Source organism: Poeciliopsis prolifica, unplaced genomic scaffold (genome assembly GCF_027474105.1).
Source record: "Poeciliopsis prolifica strain line A6 unplaced genomic scaffold, Auburn_PproV2 SCAFFOLD034, whole genome shotgun sequence".
Lineage (NCBI taxonomy): Eukaryota > Metazoa > Chordata > Actinopteri > Cyprinodontiformes > Poeciliidae > Poeciliopsis > Poeciliopsis prolifica.
This window is the reverse complement of record NW_026562409.1, coordinates 4,453,628-4,470,520: the sequence shown is the minus strand read 5'-3', so window position 1 is coordinate 4,470,520 and position 16,893 is coordinate 4,453,628. Positions and strand designations below refer to the sequence as shown.

General features: G+C 38.9%; 3 protein-coding genes and 2 long non-coding RNA genes across 6 annotated transcripts; 2 read left to right on the top strand and 3 right to left on the bottom strand.

Moving 5' to 3' along the window:
* The first annotated feature begins 31 nt into the window (after window positions 1-31).
* asb16 (ankyrin repeat and SOCS box containing 16) lies at window positions 32-4,941 on the top strand. Its single transcript, XM_055051964.1, is given in 8 exon segments — window positions 32-57; window positions 877-1,163; window positions 1,239-1,453; window positions 1,456-1,514; window positions 2,544-2,952; window positions 3,046-3,129; window positions 4,070-4,174; window positions 4,243-4,941. Coding segments are annotated over 7 exon segments (1,293 nt in total). The 5' UTR covers window positions 32-57; window positions 877-937; the 3' UTR covers window positions 4,438-4,941.
* On the bottom strand, window positions 3,411-4,101 carry LOC129373870 (uncharacterized). Its single transcript, XR_008607411.1, has 3 exons — window positions 4,016-4,101; window positions 3,851-3,924; window positions 3,411-3,739 (listed from the first exon to the last, which is right to left on the bottom strand). It is a non-coding gene; the product is annotated as an uncharacterized LOC129373870 (long non-coding RNA).
* On the bottom strand, window positions 4,325-5,352 carry LOC129373869 (uncharacterized). Its single transcript, XR_008607410.1, has 3 exons — window positions 5,107-5,352; window positions 4,715-4,813; window positions 4,325-4,410 (listed from the first exon to the last, which is right to left on the bottom strand). It is a non-coding gene; the product is annotated as an uncharacterized LOC129373869 (long non-coding RNA).
* Window positions 5,353-5,551: 199 nt separating this feature from the next.
* Window positions 5,552-10,103, top strand: tmub2 (transmembrane and ubiquitin-like domain containing 2). Its single transcript, XM_055051969.1, has 3 exons — window positions 5,552-5,772; window positions 7,497-8,116; window positions 9,068-10,103. Exons 2-3 carry the CDS (start codon window positions 7,512-7,514, stop codon window positions 9,453-9,455), a joined length of 993 nt encoding a protein of 330 aa, XP_054907944.1. The 5' UTR covers window positions 5,552-5,772; window positions 7,497-7,511; the 3' UTR covers window positions 9,456-10,103.
* A 5-nt stretch (window positions 10,104-10,108) lies between these two features.
* Window positions 10,109-16,675, bottom strand: atxn7l3a (ataxin 7 like 3a). 2 transcript variants are annotated; one of them, XM_055051965.1, is made up of 13 exons: window positions 16,416-16,675; window positions 15,243-15,334; window positions 15,029-15,161; window positions 14,762-14,933; window positions 14,580-14,674; window positions 14,478-14,500; window positions 14,349-14,394; window positions 13,846-13,883; window positions 13,697-13,768; window positions 13,569-13,612; window positions 13,156-13,227; window positions 12,304-12,434; window positions 10,109-12,221 (listed from the first exon to the last, which is right to left on the bottom strand). In XM_055051965.1, the coding sequence occupies exons 2-13, from the start codon at window positions 15,291-15,293 to the stop codon at window positions 12,025-12,027; spliced, it is 1,074 nt and encodes a 357-aa protein (XP_054907940.1). In that variant the 5' UTR covers window positions 15,294-15,334; window positions 16,416-16,675; the 3' UTR covers window positions 10,109-12,024. The 2 variants fall into 2 exon arrangements, with proteins under 2 accessions (XP_054907940.1, XP_054907941.1); XM_055051966.1 differs by having other exon boundaries at window positions 13,697-13,765.
* Between the last annotated feature and the right edge of the window lie 218 nt (window positions 16,676-16,893).

Sequence of the window (16,893 nt, the reverse complement as noted above, 5' to 3'; positions counted from 1 at the left end):
TCACGAGCACTCACGCATTCAGTTGACGTCGGTCAAGAGGGTTCTCTGCTCCTTCAGGTAGCGTCGGTTAGCTAAAAAAGCTTCTCTAACATCTAGAATACTCTGTTCGTATTTAAGCGCAAACTTTTAAGATTACAGAACTTCTGTCAAAAAATAATAATTCTCAAAAGCCCGTTGTTTCCGAATATAAGGAGGGTAATTTTTTTTAATTCTTCCGTATTTCGGGGTTTCAAATTATTAGTCGTTAGCTTTTTACTTGATGACAATCGTTATTACTGTCACGTCTTCATTTTACTCTTCTTTGATTCATTTTTTCCAGCCTGAAGTAAACAAATGAATAAGTAAAAATGGTAAGCTGCTTTATGAATTACTAAGTTCAGTTCATTTCGTCCTTTGTGGCGTATTAGATGTCAACATCTGTGCTCTGCTTTTTATACGTAAGGCTAATGCTGCCATCTAGTGGTGACATTAAATAGTGCGAGTATCAGTTTGCATTCTGATCTAAAAATATCCAGTGTTGAACTTATTTGAGCAGTTATCTTGTGACTGTGCACAAATGAAGGGCATTTGATTCAGAAGGATTTCTTTTTTTGTATGAGTTTAACTTATAGCAGAAATGGATCCAGTTTTTGTAAATTGCTTTATATTTGTTTGGATTCCATAGAAACTCATTTCCACTAGAGGGTGAGTGAAAGCTCTTTGCTTACATTTCTATAAGCAACACTGCTCATCTCTTATACGCAAGGGGTTTGAATAGAGTTAATAATTCCTGTTTGTTTGCCATGCTCTCATTGGTTTTACTGTATGGGATTAATTGTAGGGTGTTATGTCCAAGGACACATTCCCATTCTCCTCTACCTCACTACGCTCTCTCAGACTGGAGCAGGAGCTCCAGGACTGGGAGGATGAACGGCGAGCTTTGGCTCAAAGGAGAGCCATGATCCGGCCTCCGCTGCCTCGGGCCCCCCGACTCCCTCCCAGGCAGCAGCGGCTCCAAGAGGTCAGAGCCTCTCCACCCCAGAACCGCTGCAGAGACACCAGCATCCACAACACCTTCATGTGCGGAGACATAAAGGGAGTTTACGCTGTGCTGAAAGACCCTGCAATGGTCAACGCCCTGATGGAGACGGTGCATGAGGAGATGGTGTGGGCTCCAGAAATGGGTATGCCTCAGTTATTTTAGTTTATATTGTTAATTTAAGTGATAGCAATGCCAGTAACGCTGCTGTTTTCATCAGGCATGTGGACGCTGAGCTCCAAGGTGAAACAAACATCGGCCTTACGCCTGGCTGCCAGCCGGGGTCACACGGCGTGTGTGGAGGAGCTGCTGTTTCGTGGTGCTGAGGTGAACGCCAACCCTGGAGGCAACACGGCGCTCCACGACGCCTGCATAGGTGGTCACCCTGTCTGCGTCCAGCTGCTGCTCTCCCATGGAGCAGATCCTGAAGTGCTCAGTTATTGGCAGCAGATGGCAGTGCTCCTCTTCACCTCTGTACCTCTGCCCAGTCATTCCAGTGAGTGGTCAAACCGATTATACTGTAAATCACATGCATCAAGGCCCAGGGACTAAATCTGGCCCGCCGTAGCTTTTCATGTGGCCCTTTAGACTCCAAATTCCATCAATTAATCCTTTCAGCTTTTCACAAATCAGGAAAATTCACACAAAAGCTACATATGCCCATATTTTCTTCTGAATTTTACTGCAAATATTTCTAAAAATTGGCCAAAAACATTGGTCAGCCTTACTTGATGTTAAATTTCAGTCTGTGATTCATATGGTAATTGCTAAAAAGTCACATTTAACATCATAGATTAGCGCAAATATCACAAACATTCCTACTTCATGGCACAGTGCAGATTTGAGCTTCAAAAGTAATATTTCCTCCATAAAGTGAGAAAGCATAGAGCTTTTTTCTGAGAAAAACATCCAGGAATGCAAAAATCTTCCAGCATCATTTGGGTTAATGACCTGTTACTGTTTGATAAGAACAAGGGGAAAAAGCACTAAACCAGTATCATGTTATGGGGTTACTTTTCACTTTTTGTTAAAACATCCAGTTGTTTGCTCAAAAGCTGGACGAACAGTTCATTTTTGTACAACAGAATCAGTTCAAACATCCAACCAAATCAACAAAAGAATAACTGTTTTTATGAAGTAATGAAATTGATTCACGTCTATCAAATTTTAGTTGTGAATGTGAGGAAATGTGAGAATGTTTGGAAAGTTTTGACTTCATAACTTTTTATCAAATCAAGGTGTGGGATACTGATCCCAAGAAGATTGAACATCAAAACTGAATCAAAGAAAATGTGTTTACTGTTGTGCAGATTTCATTTTTACTTTCCCCTAACATATTTGACTGTTTTTAAATTGAATTGCACAGGATGTATGTCACTTATGCAGGGAAAAGTTTCAAAGTGATTTATGGTCTCATATTTTTATACCATAAAAAAACAGGAGCAGGTAAACATGGTATCACTTTTGTGTCTAATGTTAAGAAAAACTCTAATGCATAAATAATCAGGATTTGACTGTTTCCCAGCTGTGCTAAGCGGCTTTTAGAAGGAGGCGCAGACATCAACGTGCGAAGCCGGGACTCGAGGCTCACCCCTCTGCATGTGGCAGCTCAGCGAGGCCTGGAGGAGCACGTCCAGCTCTTCCTCAGCCACGGCGCCGATGTTTTAGCCACCAACCGAGAGGGAGAGACGCCCCTGAATGCTGCTTGCTCTGGAGCCGAGAGGCCGTCCGAAGCTGGGAGATACCTCCGTGTGATCCAGAAGCTGCTGGATGCAGGAGCTAATCCCCAGACTGCAGGCAGGAAGCAACACACCCCGCTGCACAATGCCTGCGCAAACTGCTGCTGCAGGATTGTAGACGTCCTCCTGCAGCATGGAGCGAAGGCTGATGTTGAGAACTGTGCAGGATACACACCAATGGACTGTCTGCTGCAGGTACACACTGTTTGCATAACAGCCGGGATGAGATGGATACTAATTCTAAGCCAGAAAGCAGCATAAACCCTGTTTTTGTTGCTGTTTTTTAAGGTTGTGGAAGATTACCCGACTCAGCAGTCTGAAGCCATAGCACGATCCCTTCTGAACTATGGAGCGAAACCTGTTTCACCGAAGGTTTAACCAACACTGAGCTGATATACAAGCAAATATGCATGCCTGCTTTTTATTTTCATGAAAAACCAAATTAAAATTTAGACCTTTGCTTCTGATTCTTAAAAACTCTCAAGTCATCTTTTATTCCCTCAGATTGAAGACTGACAGTTCTCCAAACTTTACGAGTCTAGTGCTCCACCAGTTTCCTTCTTTGGATTATATTATGAAACTCTAAAACCAGTTTTGCATCCACATATTATAGATAAATTAACAAATGACTTATTTTAAGTTGTTGAATCTTTACTGGCAACCCTGAATTTTTATAACACCAAAGCAAAAACCACATTATGATCCAACTGGTGCTAATTGTTGGAGGCTGTGTGGCGTTCAGGGGTGGACCATTGGTATGTTTTTGGGAATGCCCAAATGTCTCCACCTGATGGAGCAGCCCTTCCCTTCTCCGCTCCTTCAGACTAGCCAGGAACAATTAGTAGACACCTGGTGGAATTGCGTATCTGCTTATTGTACCAGCAACTTATTTCTGCAAGGCTGGTAAAAATATTGTTTAAGAGTTAATTGAGGAGTTGTAATGACTTCCTGAAGGCGGAGTTTCAGAAAGAGCTGGAGATTCCTAAAGAGACAGAGGACCAATTTAAAGATGCTAAATTATGAATTCAAATTTCTTTTAAGCCATATTTGATATCTACAGCATTTCTATAGCATCTCAAGGCAACATACTTACTTGATTGTGCTGTAAAATGGCAATGTGACCAGAAAATACATAACTCTATCCCTTTAAGTTGTAAATTTGTATTTCTGAAAAAATAAAGAATTAAAAAAGCTTCACAAGGAAACAGATTGTTCCCCTTATTTGGCATATTTACAGAAATAAAAAGGGTTTATTTACCTCATCTGGTGCTGTGTCAGGTTTATGAATTGACTGAACTTCGATCTGTTCCAGATGCTGAAACAGCTGGCCTGGTATCCTGATGTTCTGGGCGTGATGCTGAACTCGTACACATCCATCCCGCCCTGTGATTGGTCAGACTCTCTGCCTCCTGACACGGTGAGCTCTCTGAGGTGTTAAATCCGCTCTCTGGTCGTTTGCTCTCATGTCTCTGTTTCTGCCTGCAGCTTTCCCAGGAGCACCTGTTGTTTCTCCGCTCGCTGCGTCAGAGGAGCACTCAGCCTCGATCCTTGCAGCATCTCTGCCGTTGTGCTGTGCGTCAGCATTTAGGAGCCCGCTGTCACTCAGCTGTGTGTGACCTGAACGTTCCTGACTCTGTAAGGGAATATCTGCTGCTGTGTGACAACAAGACACTCCAATAAATATTGATGTTTTTTTTTTTGGTTTATTGTATTGAAAACCCAAAATTAAATTGAAGGTTGTGGTTGTGAAAGGACAAAATATGAAAAGATTCAAGTGGTGTGCATTTGCAAATACTGCAGGATAACTTCTGCATGGTTCTCACTGCATTTTATCATCAGTTATTCGTTTGGCAGCACTATTTTTGTGTAACAGGCTTTTTTGTTTTCCATTGTTTGCATTGCAGATTCTCATTTTCTACAAGTTTTCTTTTAAAGATTATGTCATAATAATATTTACCATTGATCGTTCTTGTTACTGGTGCACGTTTTCCTTCCACTTAACTTTCTATAAACATGCTTGGAAACGGGCCTCTGAGGAGCCAGGTTCTTTTGTGAACTGATTCATGGAAAAGGAATAAGCATTAGTAGCATAGAAATAAAAATTTTAGAATTCTGAAATTTGTTTTGAAATATTTGTTTTTCATTATTTTCTGGCATGTTGAATTTTCATTGTCTGCAAACCATAATAATCAAAATCACAGCAAATAAATGCTTCAAATCTTTCACTCTGCAAGGAGCAAAAATTATTAAAAATTTATGTTACTTAGGATTTTTATTTTATTTTATATCTTCCTGTACTTATCCCAAAGAAACGTTTCCTCCCCAACTAAAGGAGGCTTAAATACTTACTTTCTGACATTCTGCCTTCAGGATGTTTCTCCATTAAGCCGTTAACAACATGGGAGATTAATCAAACATCCATAACATGATGTAAAGCTCAAAAAAGTCGCTCTTAGATGGGTAGAGCATCCAGAAATTGTTCTCCAGAGTAGGGTTACTTTTAAATAGTATTACTCAAGTAATGTAGCTATTACTATCAGAGAAAATTGAAAATTGGACCCAGCAAACCTCAACATATTTTTCACTTAAGCAAAAGTAACCGTTCCATTGGTAGAAACTGTTTTTTTGAAAAATGGTTCAAATTAATCAATCATAACATCTGATTTAATATTTAAAAGAAAACTTTTCCCCCAAAAAAGTTAGTCTTGTAAATGTAACTAGCTGCTACCCACTTGTGTTTAAAGCAAAACAGCAAAGCAACAATTTACACTGAACGAAGTTTGACTGGCTAGTAACTCCAGTTTCCTTAAAGTTATATTCTTTAGTTAGTATATCTTTACTTGTTGCTCTGCTGTAAATAGAAACAGGCGTGCCCTGTTTCCATGGCGCTCGCTCCCACCTCCGGCTGGTGACGTAACCGAGCCTGCACTGTTATTATTCTGTGGTTTCTGAGCCGTAGCTGCTAACTGAAACTGAGCCTGGTCTTTCAACATGCTTTGACTTCACAGCTGTCAGGTAAGGCCACCCAAAACACAGCTTATCAAGGACTTTTAGGTGTTTTGCTCGAAGCCTGCGCTCAATGTGAAAACTGTTGCGACAGAAGGAAGCTAGCTGTGCGGCACGTAAACAGCGGAAGGTCGTTTTTCACCAAGCTAGGAGAGCTAGCTGGTAAGCTAAGGAGCTAATAAGAGCAGAATGACAGTCTGACAAGTAAGCAGAGCAAAAGCAGAGTTTCCTTATGCTTGGAATAAAGGCTGGATGTGGAGGACGATATAAACAGCTCGACAAACGATGTTGACAGTCACTGAATGTGGCTTGTCTACATAAAAACAGCTGCTGCAGAGCTTTTAAAGGGAACCAGTCTCTTCTTCCTGACTTTTCAATCTGTAAAGTGCTCTTAAAATAAATTACGTCTGCTTGAATATATTTACATCACAGTCTTTGAGTGTGTGTTTGGAGTATTCCAAATACGTCAGGTTTTAAAAATGTCAGCAGTTTAACTGGTTCCTCCTGTTCCCCCCCCAATTCTCTGCCCCCTGTTTTTTCTAAAAACATGGATCCCTATTTTTACATTCATTAAATGATCTTAAATTTTACCTGCCGTCATTATCCTGTAAATACATTTGCTCTTAGTCCTGTCAAAAAGTGAGAATGAAGTAATAAGCAGTCAAAACGTCGTAATGGTGTATTTGTAACACGAAGAAGCATACATTAACGCAAATAGGAACAATTTGTCTGAATTTGTGTTGCCACTTTTAGTTCTTCTAGTTATATATTGTCATATTTTGCCTTAACATCTCTTGCATATGTTAGGATTGTGGTTTGGTCTGCTATAATTGTATAATAACCTTGAGTCAAATTATCCCAGTATCATTGCTTTAAGAAAATAAAGAACCAAGAACTGATTTTATTTTGATTTAAATATATTATTCCTATCCAGACCCTAGAAATGTATTACTACTGCAGCTAACTCAAAACAGTTATTACACTTCTAATATTTTGATATACATTTGTTTTGATTGGCATAAACAAAACAACAAAATATTTGCTAAATATGCTAGTTTTCGACATTTTTAGTAGCCTTCTTTCAGACATCTGACTGTCAGTGCACAGCAACAGATGCATACTTTATCTCTCTTATCCCTCATTAAAAGGACTTTAAATAATTAAAATGGGTGTTGGAAATTTTTTAAATGTCTGAAACCTTTAGTTTACTTTGATACTAGTTAATGTCAAGATGGTTTTTTTTTCTTAGTTTAAAAGCAACAATTAATTCTTGAGTAGAAATAATTTTCAAATTTACTGGAAAAAAAAAGAGAGGTCAAGCTAGTGCAACTAAAATTAGTTAAGCCTGTCACAATGCACACTTAAATGAGCTCAATAATTTATATTCTGATGATTAAAATCTTTTCAAGGAAAATTTTGTTTCTGATTTTGGGTGTAAGTGGCTTTTCCCCCATTTTATTTATTGTTTTTGGGTGTGGCACTTCATTTTGGAAATGTAAAATATCCTCCAGTTTTAAGTGTTTTTACAAAATAAAGTTAGAACATATTACAAATATATCACTTGAAAACGGGCTCAAAACAATATCATTTATCGCAATAATTATTGGGACAATATAACATCTAGTAAAATTAGTTATTGTGACAAGTCTCAATTTTTGAGTGTTTTCCTGTTAAATATAAACATTACAATTTAAAAATGAACTTGAGCCTTACCTGTCCATCTTCTCCTTCAGGTTCAGAGAACAGAGATGGCGGTGTGTGCACTGACCATGTTGGAGGGGGTGGAGGAGGAGATGGTGGCCGCGGGCGGCGCGCTGCTCCTCGCCCTGGCCCTCATCTTAGCCTGGCTTTCGACTCACGTCGCAGATCGGGGAGACCACATCCTGGGCACCATCCTCACCGTGGGCGCTCATGCCTCACTAATAGGACTGGGAGGCCACGATAACTACAGCGGGGGGCCCAACGGCGCCGACGCCCCCGAGCAGCAGGCCGCCCAACCTGCACAGGAGAACAAGCCGGACGACGGGGAGCCTGCGAACGAGAGGGGAGAGGGTGATGCGGAGGCAGCCGAGGACGTCTGGACGGACCTGCGGCTGGACATTCGGAGCAAACAGCCTCAGGTCGGAGCGCTGCACTCCTCTGACGGAGAGGAGGACGAAGCTGACGAGAATGACGATGAAGAAGAGGAGTTAAAAGGGGCAGACAGACATCCGGTGAAGGCCGTTCTGAGTCTGAGAACCACTGTCCCGTGTGCTTCCACCACCACTTCCATTGCCGTCCGGCTCAAGTTTTTAAACGACACAGAGGAGGTTGCCGTTGTAGAACCTGAAGATACAGTGGGAATACTGAAGAGGTTTGTCGATTAAAAATACCCTGCCCTGTGACAGACTGGTGACCTGTCCAGGATGACCCCGCCTCTCGGTTGAAACGTTTGCTGGAGATGGACACCAGCACCGACCGACCCCGTTATGGACAAGGGTGCTAGAAAATGGATGGATGGACTAAACATACCCAACGGAAAATAATAAACACATATTTTATTTGTATAGCGCTTTTCTAAACACACTTTAAAATAATCAAGTAAAATTACACACCGAACACCAAGTACGTCAGACAAAATCATAAACACATAAATACGTGGCACATTAAAAAACACAGGATAAACATCAAGCTTAGATGCCAAAATGCTCTAACATTTTGGTAAACAAAGAGCAACTGCAGGTTTTGCTTTAACGCAAAAATGTGAAAGCTGAGCTTGTTTTCTGCAGACCACATTGACAGGCCTGCAGGGAGAGACAAATACCGTTTTATTTAATTCTGAGGATTTCATTTATTCAACATTTTGTGTTATGTACAAAAACAAGCTAAGTCTTTGTAGTTTTACCTCAAGTCTGTCTGCCAAAAAACATTTAAAGGCGACGTACTATGGAAAATTCACATTATGCACGTTTTGTAATTCCAATTGAGCCTCTACTGCTTCTAAAAACAGATCTAGTGCTTAAAAACACCAGGCTGTTTTTTGGAAATAAGCTAATGTTTTTAGCTTAAAGTTTTGCTTCTCAAAGATGTACGATTGTGTAATTGCACTGCCGTTTGCAGCCATTTTCAAATGCTGAGTTTGAGGCGGCGTGGAGTTAAAGTGAAGAGACATCCTGAAACAGCTCATTCTGAAAAAAGCTCAATTAAAAATCTCATCCAAGAATGATTTTGTGCAAAAAAAATTAATAAACATATGTTGAAATGTTTCCAAGAAATGCTTTAATTCCTCTAATGCATCTTTTATCCATTTTCTCTCCTTTTCCAGCAAATGTTTTTCAGGACGGGAGCATCAGGTGAAACTAATCTACCGAGGCCAGTTGCTGCAGGATCCCAAGAAGACACTGTTCTCCTTAAACATCACCGACAACAGCGTGATCCACTGCCACATCTCTCAGGCCATGCAAGGACCGAACCCGGAGGAAGGGTCCCAGCCTGGGGCGGGGGCCGGCCCCGTGGCGCCTGGAGGACTCAGGTCGGCCAGCGTGGCCGTCAGCACCAGCAGCATGGTAGTGCCCGTATTCGTGGTGATCCTGGCTGTGGTCTGGTACTTCCGCATCAACTACAGGCAGTTCTTCACAGCACCGGCGACCATCTCCCTGGTGGGAGTCACTGTGTTTTTTAGCTTTCTGATATTTGGAATGCACAGCCGCTGAGAAGACGTGGCTCGAGGCTGCGGCACATTGCGAAGTGTTGAAAACAAGAAGTAACTGCAGCAAAGAGGAACTAAATAAAAAACAGAGGCTTGAGTGCAAAAAAAAAAAAAAAGGCTGCAGCTGCTTAAATGTGTGTGCGTGTTTGACGGGAGGCAAAATGAGCCTGTTGGAGCACATACCAAGAAAAATAAAAAGCACGGTCAAAGTGCAGAGGATTTAACTGGAGCATTATTTAGCAACACTCTGGCTTCATCTCGTCTTTTGTTGGTAGATTTATCAATCTCTCATCTTTATTTTGGAAAGAAAAATTATGTTTCAAGAAACAAAGGTAAAATCTAAAAGCACTATTGTGCTTTACAAAGTTTGACTCCTGTTGTATTAGATTAAAAGCTTTCTGTGGATGAAAAACTGTCCAGCCGTCTCGGGTCAAGGCGAAGACATTTCTTTTCGCTGCTTTCCATCGGTACCTTAAGCATCTGCTAGACATGAGAGAGACTGTAAATATGTTGTATTTTCTGTAAATAAAATAGAGTACATCTGATGAAACTACATCTGGCACTTAACAGACTTGCAGTGGGATATTCTTCCTGATCAATACTGGACTTGTCTTGTTTCAGCTGTATCTAGAATTAAAGAATTTCCAGCCAAGTCAGTTTCATTCGCCTGAATCTGTTTGTGCACTAAATGTTTATTTAGAAACAGCAATGACGGGGGAAAAAAACAGTCACATTTAGATACATGGCACTCATCTGTACTTGATAAATATCAGTCAATATTGCATTTTCACTTTAATGCACATCAGCTGTTGGTTTCATTCACAAAAGCGCCAGAAGCAAAGATTTCAAACGTCTGTGTTACAGTATATCTAACAGTGCATATCACCAGCCTCATCTGATTGTCGCCTTCACAGCTGAACCAGATACAGTTCTGATCATTCTGACATGCTCTGGGTCCTTTTTGCATTTGAAACAAACATAATTTTTCAATGTGAGAAAAATTTCTCAGGCTGAAACAATTGTGATTATTAAAATAATCGCCAACTAATTTACTGATTGTTAAATTTAGCACACAGATATATATATATATCACAGAACACAGACCCGTCGCACTTACTGCAGCACCCACATGTTTTCTGACATTCATAAACACAAAGTGCCTGAAAAAATATAAACATAAAAAATACAATGGGTTCCTGGTTCAAGTTAGCTACTAAATGTTTTTATATGTGCCATAAAAGCCCCTCAGAAAAACATGAACATCACTATAAAGGCACTCACAAAACCACATTCATGTAAATGCAGGGAAATATCTAAAATGGCCAAAATCCTTCCATAAAATGTCACATTTCATGATTTTGTGAAAAGACGACACACACATATCCAAGTGACATTCACACTGAATGCAAATCAGCCCACAGACGCACACAATTGTGCAATACAATGCCAGTATTAAGTCACTGATGAGTCCTTCCTCAGTACTTTTGTTTAAATGGAGCAGAAAAAAAGAGCAGAATAAACGCAGAAAGTCAGAGAACTGAAGATGTCAGAAATAAAAGTAAAGAAAGTTTTTCATAAATTCACTAAAAATATCAGATTTTTTTTCCCAGTTTTCACACAAATTATTTACATCCTACATAGTAAATTTAGGAAACATTATTTTATAAATTATAAGTGCACAAAGGCTTTTCTCCGTAAATGTGACATTTATCCTGCATTCAACTGATAAAAACTTTAATTAAGCAGCTACTTTGTACACAAACACCAAGCAGAACCAAAAACCATCATAAAACACAGTGGTGGCAGCATCATGATCTGGGATTAGCTTTTGTTATTGAATAATGATTATTATGAAGATAAAATATAGGAAGCTGAAAAGGGATTACAGCTGAACTAAATCCTGCAGTGATCCTGATGGACTCACAGAACCTTTGCAAGGCGTCACACTTACTGCAGCACCCCTATATTTTTCCTATATGTATTTTCTGAGAAATGTGGTATGCTGAAAGTTAACCAAAAGATGTTGTAAAAAATAAAAAATAAAGTAAAATAAAGTCCACATGGTTTCAACTTCTTTACTTTGTATATGTTCCCAGCTCCCCCCAAAAAACGGTGCTTCTCAAGCAAGGACCCGGATTGATAATGACTTCTACTAAAGATTTGTTACATTTCTAATCAGACAAGATATGTGTTGCATTAATGGTGAAAAGAAGTTTGAAATCCAGATTCACTGCATAAATGTCAAAATGGGTTTGACAACTCTGACAAGGAGCTATATGACGTTTTGTTTTTTTTCCTACATAGTAAATTATAATTATTTTTTTTCTTCTTCTTTTAAGAAATATGTAAGACTTAACAACAAAGTTTCTTTTGGGTTCAGTTAGGCAACTTGAAATTGATTGTGAAACCCCCTGATTTTCTAGTCCTATTAAATTGGAAGCTTCTTGTATATAACTGGAATTATGAATTTCAATGCAAGAAGTAGATGAGTGAGAGTTTCCGATGAAGAAGGAGGATCCCTGCATTCAAAGATAAGTCATATCCTAAACCTGTGCATGAAAAGCAGGTCCATGCTAGTTTAATTCATCATAGATGCTGGAAACAGAAGGTGCTGCTGTTTTGGGCTTCTTTTTTTTGGTTGATAAGCTGATATTACTCTGACAGCTGCTGCTGACGACTCCAGTCATATTTACTCCTCCCCCTCCACTGTTCAAGCTCAGATCCAACCTCTTCTTCTTTTTAGGCCTCTTAGAATCTGAATGATTGGTGCCTGTGAGAAAAACGGATGCATTTATTTATAAAACCTAAATCCTCAGGTACAGGTTTGATTGACGGCGTTGACATTTCCTTACTGGCTTTTGATGAGGCAGAGTCGGTGGGGGAGACGTCAGGGAAGTCGTCCCACTGCAGGCGGCTCAGTAAGGCCTGACCATTGGGAATGTCAAAGCTGTCGCCTTCCATATCAGCATCAGGAAGTGTCGGCCTGTACACACACAGAAACAGTGAAAACACACACAGTAAAGATGAAGTATTTAATATTTTTTATGCCCGAAAATCTATTCTTTCTGTGAGAAACTATACATGTATTTATGTGTCGACAAACACACAAACAAATACATGTGTTTAATCGACACTCAAGTTATTGTGTTGAAAATGTCAGAAAAATACTATGGATGCACCAATCTACTTTTTCCATTTCTGATGCCGATACAGAGATTTAAGTTGTAGTATCGGCTGATATCGATCCAATGCAGAAAAACAGTGATTAAGGCAGGGAGTCGAATCCAAATTCTGATAATCAATGAACCGTGAATGATCTTCAAAGAATGCATTGAGTTTGACACATCTGGATTTGTGGATTGGCCATAATGTCACTTTTTTTTTTCCATAGTGGGACAGATACACCAATATTTGTAGAGATTGATGCATTTCTAAAAAATACATAGACATTTTTTTTCTCCCTGCTCTTTTAAGAGGCAATTTTTTTTAATCATTAAGCCAAACAAAACCGTTTTATAAGTATGGAGTATTTCCGATGACATTTTGCCTTTTTTTTGGTATAAAACAGAATGCTATTCAATTAAAACATACTTTAAAAGGTTTTAAGTAAATGTTTATCAGCTTATACTTTTATGAATCCCCCAAATTGTCACTTAGGGAATAAAAACAGAGTATTTTTTGAGAAAGGAGGCAGGCAGACTCACGCGGACGGCCCCAGGAGGAACAACCTGATAGTCCTCCTCTGATCGTCTGTGTGCTGCGGACACCGATGAGACCTGAAGGGACACGAGGCAGCATTATCAATCGATCCAATTGCTTTTCTATTCGCCAACATGTCCACTCATCTTCATCTTTTCTAGCGCTGCAACTGACGATTATTTTAGTAAACGAATAATCTATTATTCTGACGATTAAATCTGCAGATTTTTTATTTAACAATTTATGCTTACTTATTAGAAATGCATTTAAAAAATACAGACACACACATTTAATTACTTTTTTTGAAACATGTTATTGCCTATAATCCAATAACGGCATTCCTTTAGAGAATCATTTGCAGCAAAAAAGAAAAAAATGCATCGGCAGTTAAATCCTTTTCCCCCCCCACAGTGACTACCTTGTGCACATCTTCTTGGTATGCTCAGAGATCACCCCACATTGCTGCAGAAACACATCACTTTAATTAACAATTAAAGTTAACAGCAACCAGAAACATTAATGCATGGTGCCATGAAAGATGCTCACTGTTGTTAATAAAGATCTGATTTCATTTGGTTCCAAGCTTTCATAGCTGATGCCAGCATTGTAGTTGTACTGCTGAGAAAGACAAAACCATCTGAAATCAGGACGGAAAAATATAGAATAAAAGTCACAAAAGTCTGAAGATTTGTTACCTTGTAGGGATCCGAAATAAGGCCAGTCCCAAGCTCGCCTAAATGACAAGAAATACATTTTAATGTACTATAATTTAAAAAATTTGTTCAGTAATGTTTAAGTTTTAAAAGTAGCTCTCCATTTTCACTTTGCAAAGATGTAACTTTTTCATGGTCCCTTGTTTTAAAACTGTGACTTTTAAATTTGTGACAGAAATAATTGAAAGTGAAATTAAACAAATATGTGTAAATGGGGTTTAAACAAATGGATATATATATATATATATATATATATATATATATATATATATATATATATGCTTAATCAGCATTTATAAAAACATTTTCAACACTCTAAAAATATTTTTTTTAAATTCACAAGTATTATAAACTACTATTATTAAAAAAAAGCAAAGCCTTTTCTGTTCCCTTTCTTATTATCTTGACTGTAAGATAGGTTAAAGATTAATCACTCGGATGAATCTTTTCCACTAAAACAGAATCTAATCTTCTGAGCCACTCACCATTTTTATGTTTCAGAGATTTGGATCGTCTTGGAGAGTTCTGATTCTGCAAAAGAAAAATATTATAATTAAACTCTTACCTGCAATCAGAAAACATTTACTCTGTGCCTAAAACTACAGCTAATTTACCTTATCTGACCTTCTCTTCTTGGCTGCAAAAGATGCATAATAAATGTGCTCAGTATGCATCAGCATTAACAGAGTTATCTAAGATCATCTTTATGTTCTCACCTTTCTTTTCTGCTCCATACGACCAATCATTGTCATTAAGGTCGTCATTATCTTCCTGATCACTCTCAGATTTGCTGATGTTATTGGTGGCCAATCTTTTAAAACCAAACAATTAATGAGAAAACATAAAAGTTCAGAATTTCAAATGAGCCACAAATCCGTTCCAATCATTACTGACTGACCTGCGGTTCGCGATGCGGCTGCTGTTGCGTCCCATGCCGAGACATTTTTCCAGATGAGGAGCAAAGCGAGAAGCTGCTATTAACCTTTTGCAGTTGGGACATTCACACTCTTTATTCTTCCACTGATTAAACACCTGACCAAATATGTCCACTCCTGGCTGATCCACTATTTCTGAAGGAATAAACAGATACATATATGGTAAAAGAACCTGGTGACAGAGGGGGAAAAAAAAGTAACAGAAAACACGAGGAGGACTGGCCACCAACCAAACTCCTTCATGCTGTCTTGGTCCGTTTCATCCAGGAAGAAATAGCCCTGTTTAACGGCGCGATGCACCTCAAAACACAGGCCCAAACACGCATCTTCCACCAGCTCAGAGTACACGTCTTGGATCAGGGCCTGCAAAATAAACACAAAGTGCAAAACAGGAATTCAATATTCAAAAACAAACATAAAGAAATCTGTTGGAGGAAGAATCACCTCCAGCCTGGTGTTGTCTGGGCCTGAGAGGGGCTTTTCCTCCATTCTCATTTGAAAATCTGTGATGGACCTCTGGATCTTAAGATGCTAACCTGGGTACATAAAGTCACACTTAAATATACTTTGCAGTCATGTATTTTTTTTCCAATAATAAATTCACACTGACCCCATAAAAAAAAAAAAAAAAACAGCTGAGCATTAGAGCGTGACTTTTGACAAAGAAGGATTTTTTTAAAAAAGTACACGTTCAAAACACCATCAAAGCTGCCTTAGGGTTTATTTTATTGATGAAGTCACCAGAAGCCGAATTGAGCTGTTTGCAGATTGAAAGTCAACTTGATGTTTGACTCAAATTACTTTCAAACCATTATTGTTGCAACACACGGTGAACCTAAAGACAATTACAGCCTTCAGAACTTTAAATGGCATAAATTGATACTTTTCTTTGCCTTTTTCCATTTGACTCCCAAGATCATTAAAGAACTCGTTAAAAAAAAAGAAAACAGTTAATTTTAAAAGAATGCTACCTCCTGTGATGTCACCAGAGACATATGTGCCTTAAAGAGTGTTTATAAGAAGACAGTAAATCACAACTTGCATTAGATATTGATATTAATATAACATCATTCCACATGTGTCAAACTATACCTTAGGTCAGTTTGATTCATTCAACAGATATTTCTGATAAGTAGCTTTAAGAGTCCAAACTTTACAGTGAAATCACAGATTACAAGATATCTAGATTTAAAGTAAAAAGTTAAATACATTGCTTCATTTTGTCAAACATGAGATGGTTTAATCATACATATGGCATCACGTCGATGAACATACAATAAAAAGCCTGCCATTCATTTAAATAAAACGCAAAACTCACCTAAAATACTCACTACAGCCGTTATCTCATCAAAATCAACAACATAATCATATAAACCTTTTCAAAAAATAAAATAAAGACGCATTTTAAACAGCAACAAAGTCCCTTACCTGTCGTTTATGGTTTTAAAACGCTTGTCACCACCGTTTATTGGCTAAAATGAGCGTTACTATCTTCTAGCCCTGTTAGTTTAACACATTAGGATTTATCTCTGACAGGGTTTAAGCGACGCAAGTAAGACGAATTAAAGAAGCAGCTGAGGCCGAGCTACAAATGAAACAGAAGGTGTTTCCTCTTACCCCGGCATACCAGAAGCTCAGCCCGAAATTGGCTGTTCTTCCGAGGTAGCCAACATAACCGGTTCCGTCCACATAAACTGTACGACAAGCTGCCAATACAAATAACCGCTCCTAGGCCGCCGCCATCTTTGACGCTGCAGGTGAAACGGTTTCCGCTTTTAAAGGGGAAACCGTCGCAGGTGTCAGCTAGCTAAACTCAGACGTTAGGAAACCAGTTTCACCGAAGAGGCCAGCAGGAAAAAACACACACTGACAAACAGGAAGAGGATAAAAACATTAGCAGCCCACTGACTTCCGGTTTCAATTTTACAAATAAAAGTATCTTCTTTATGAAACTAACATGCTTTTCAAAAGAGAATTTCTTTTTAGCGATGTTTAAAATATGTTCCTATTTAATGTTTAAGATTTAAATGTTTAGATTTGTAGTCTAATCTCAACAGGAAGTGCTCACCAGGCAATAAATGGTTTCTACTCCATC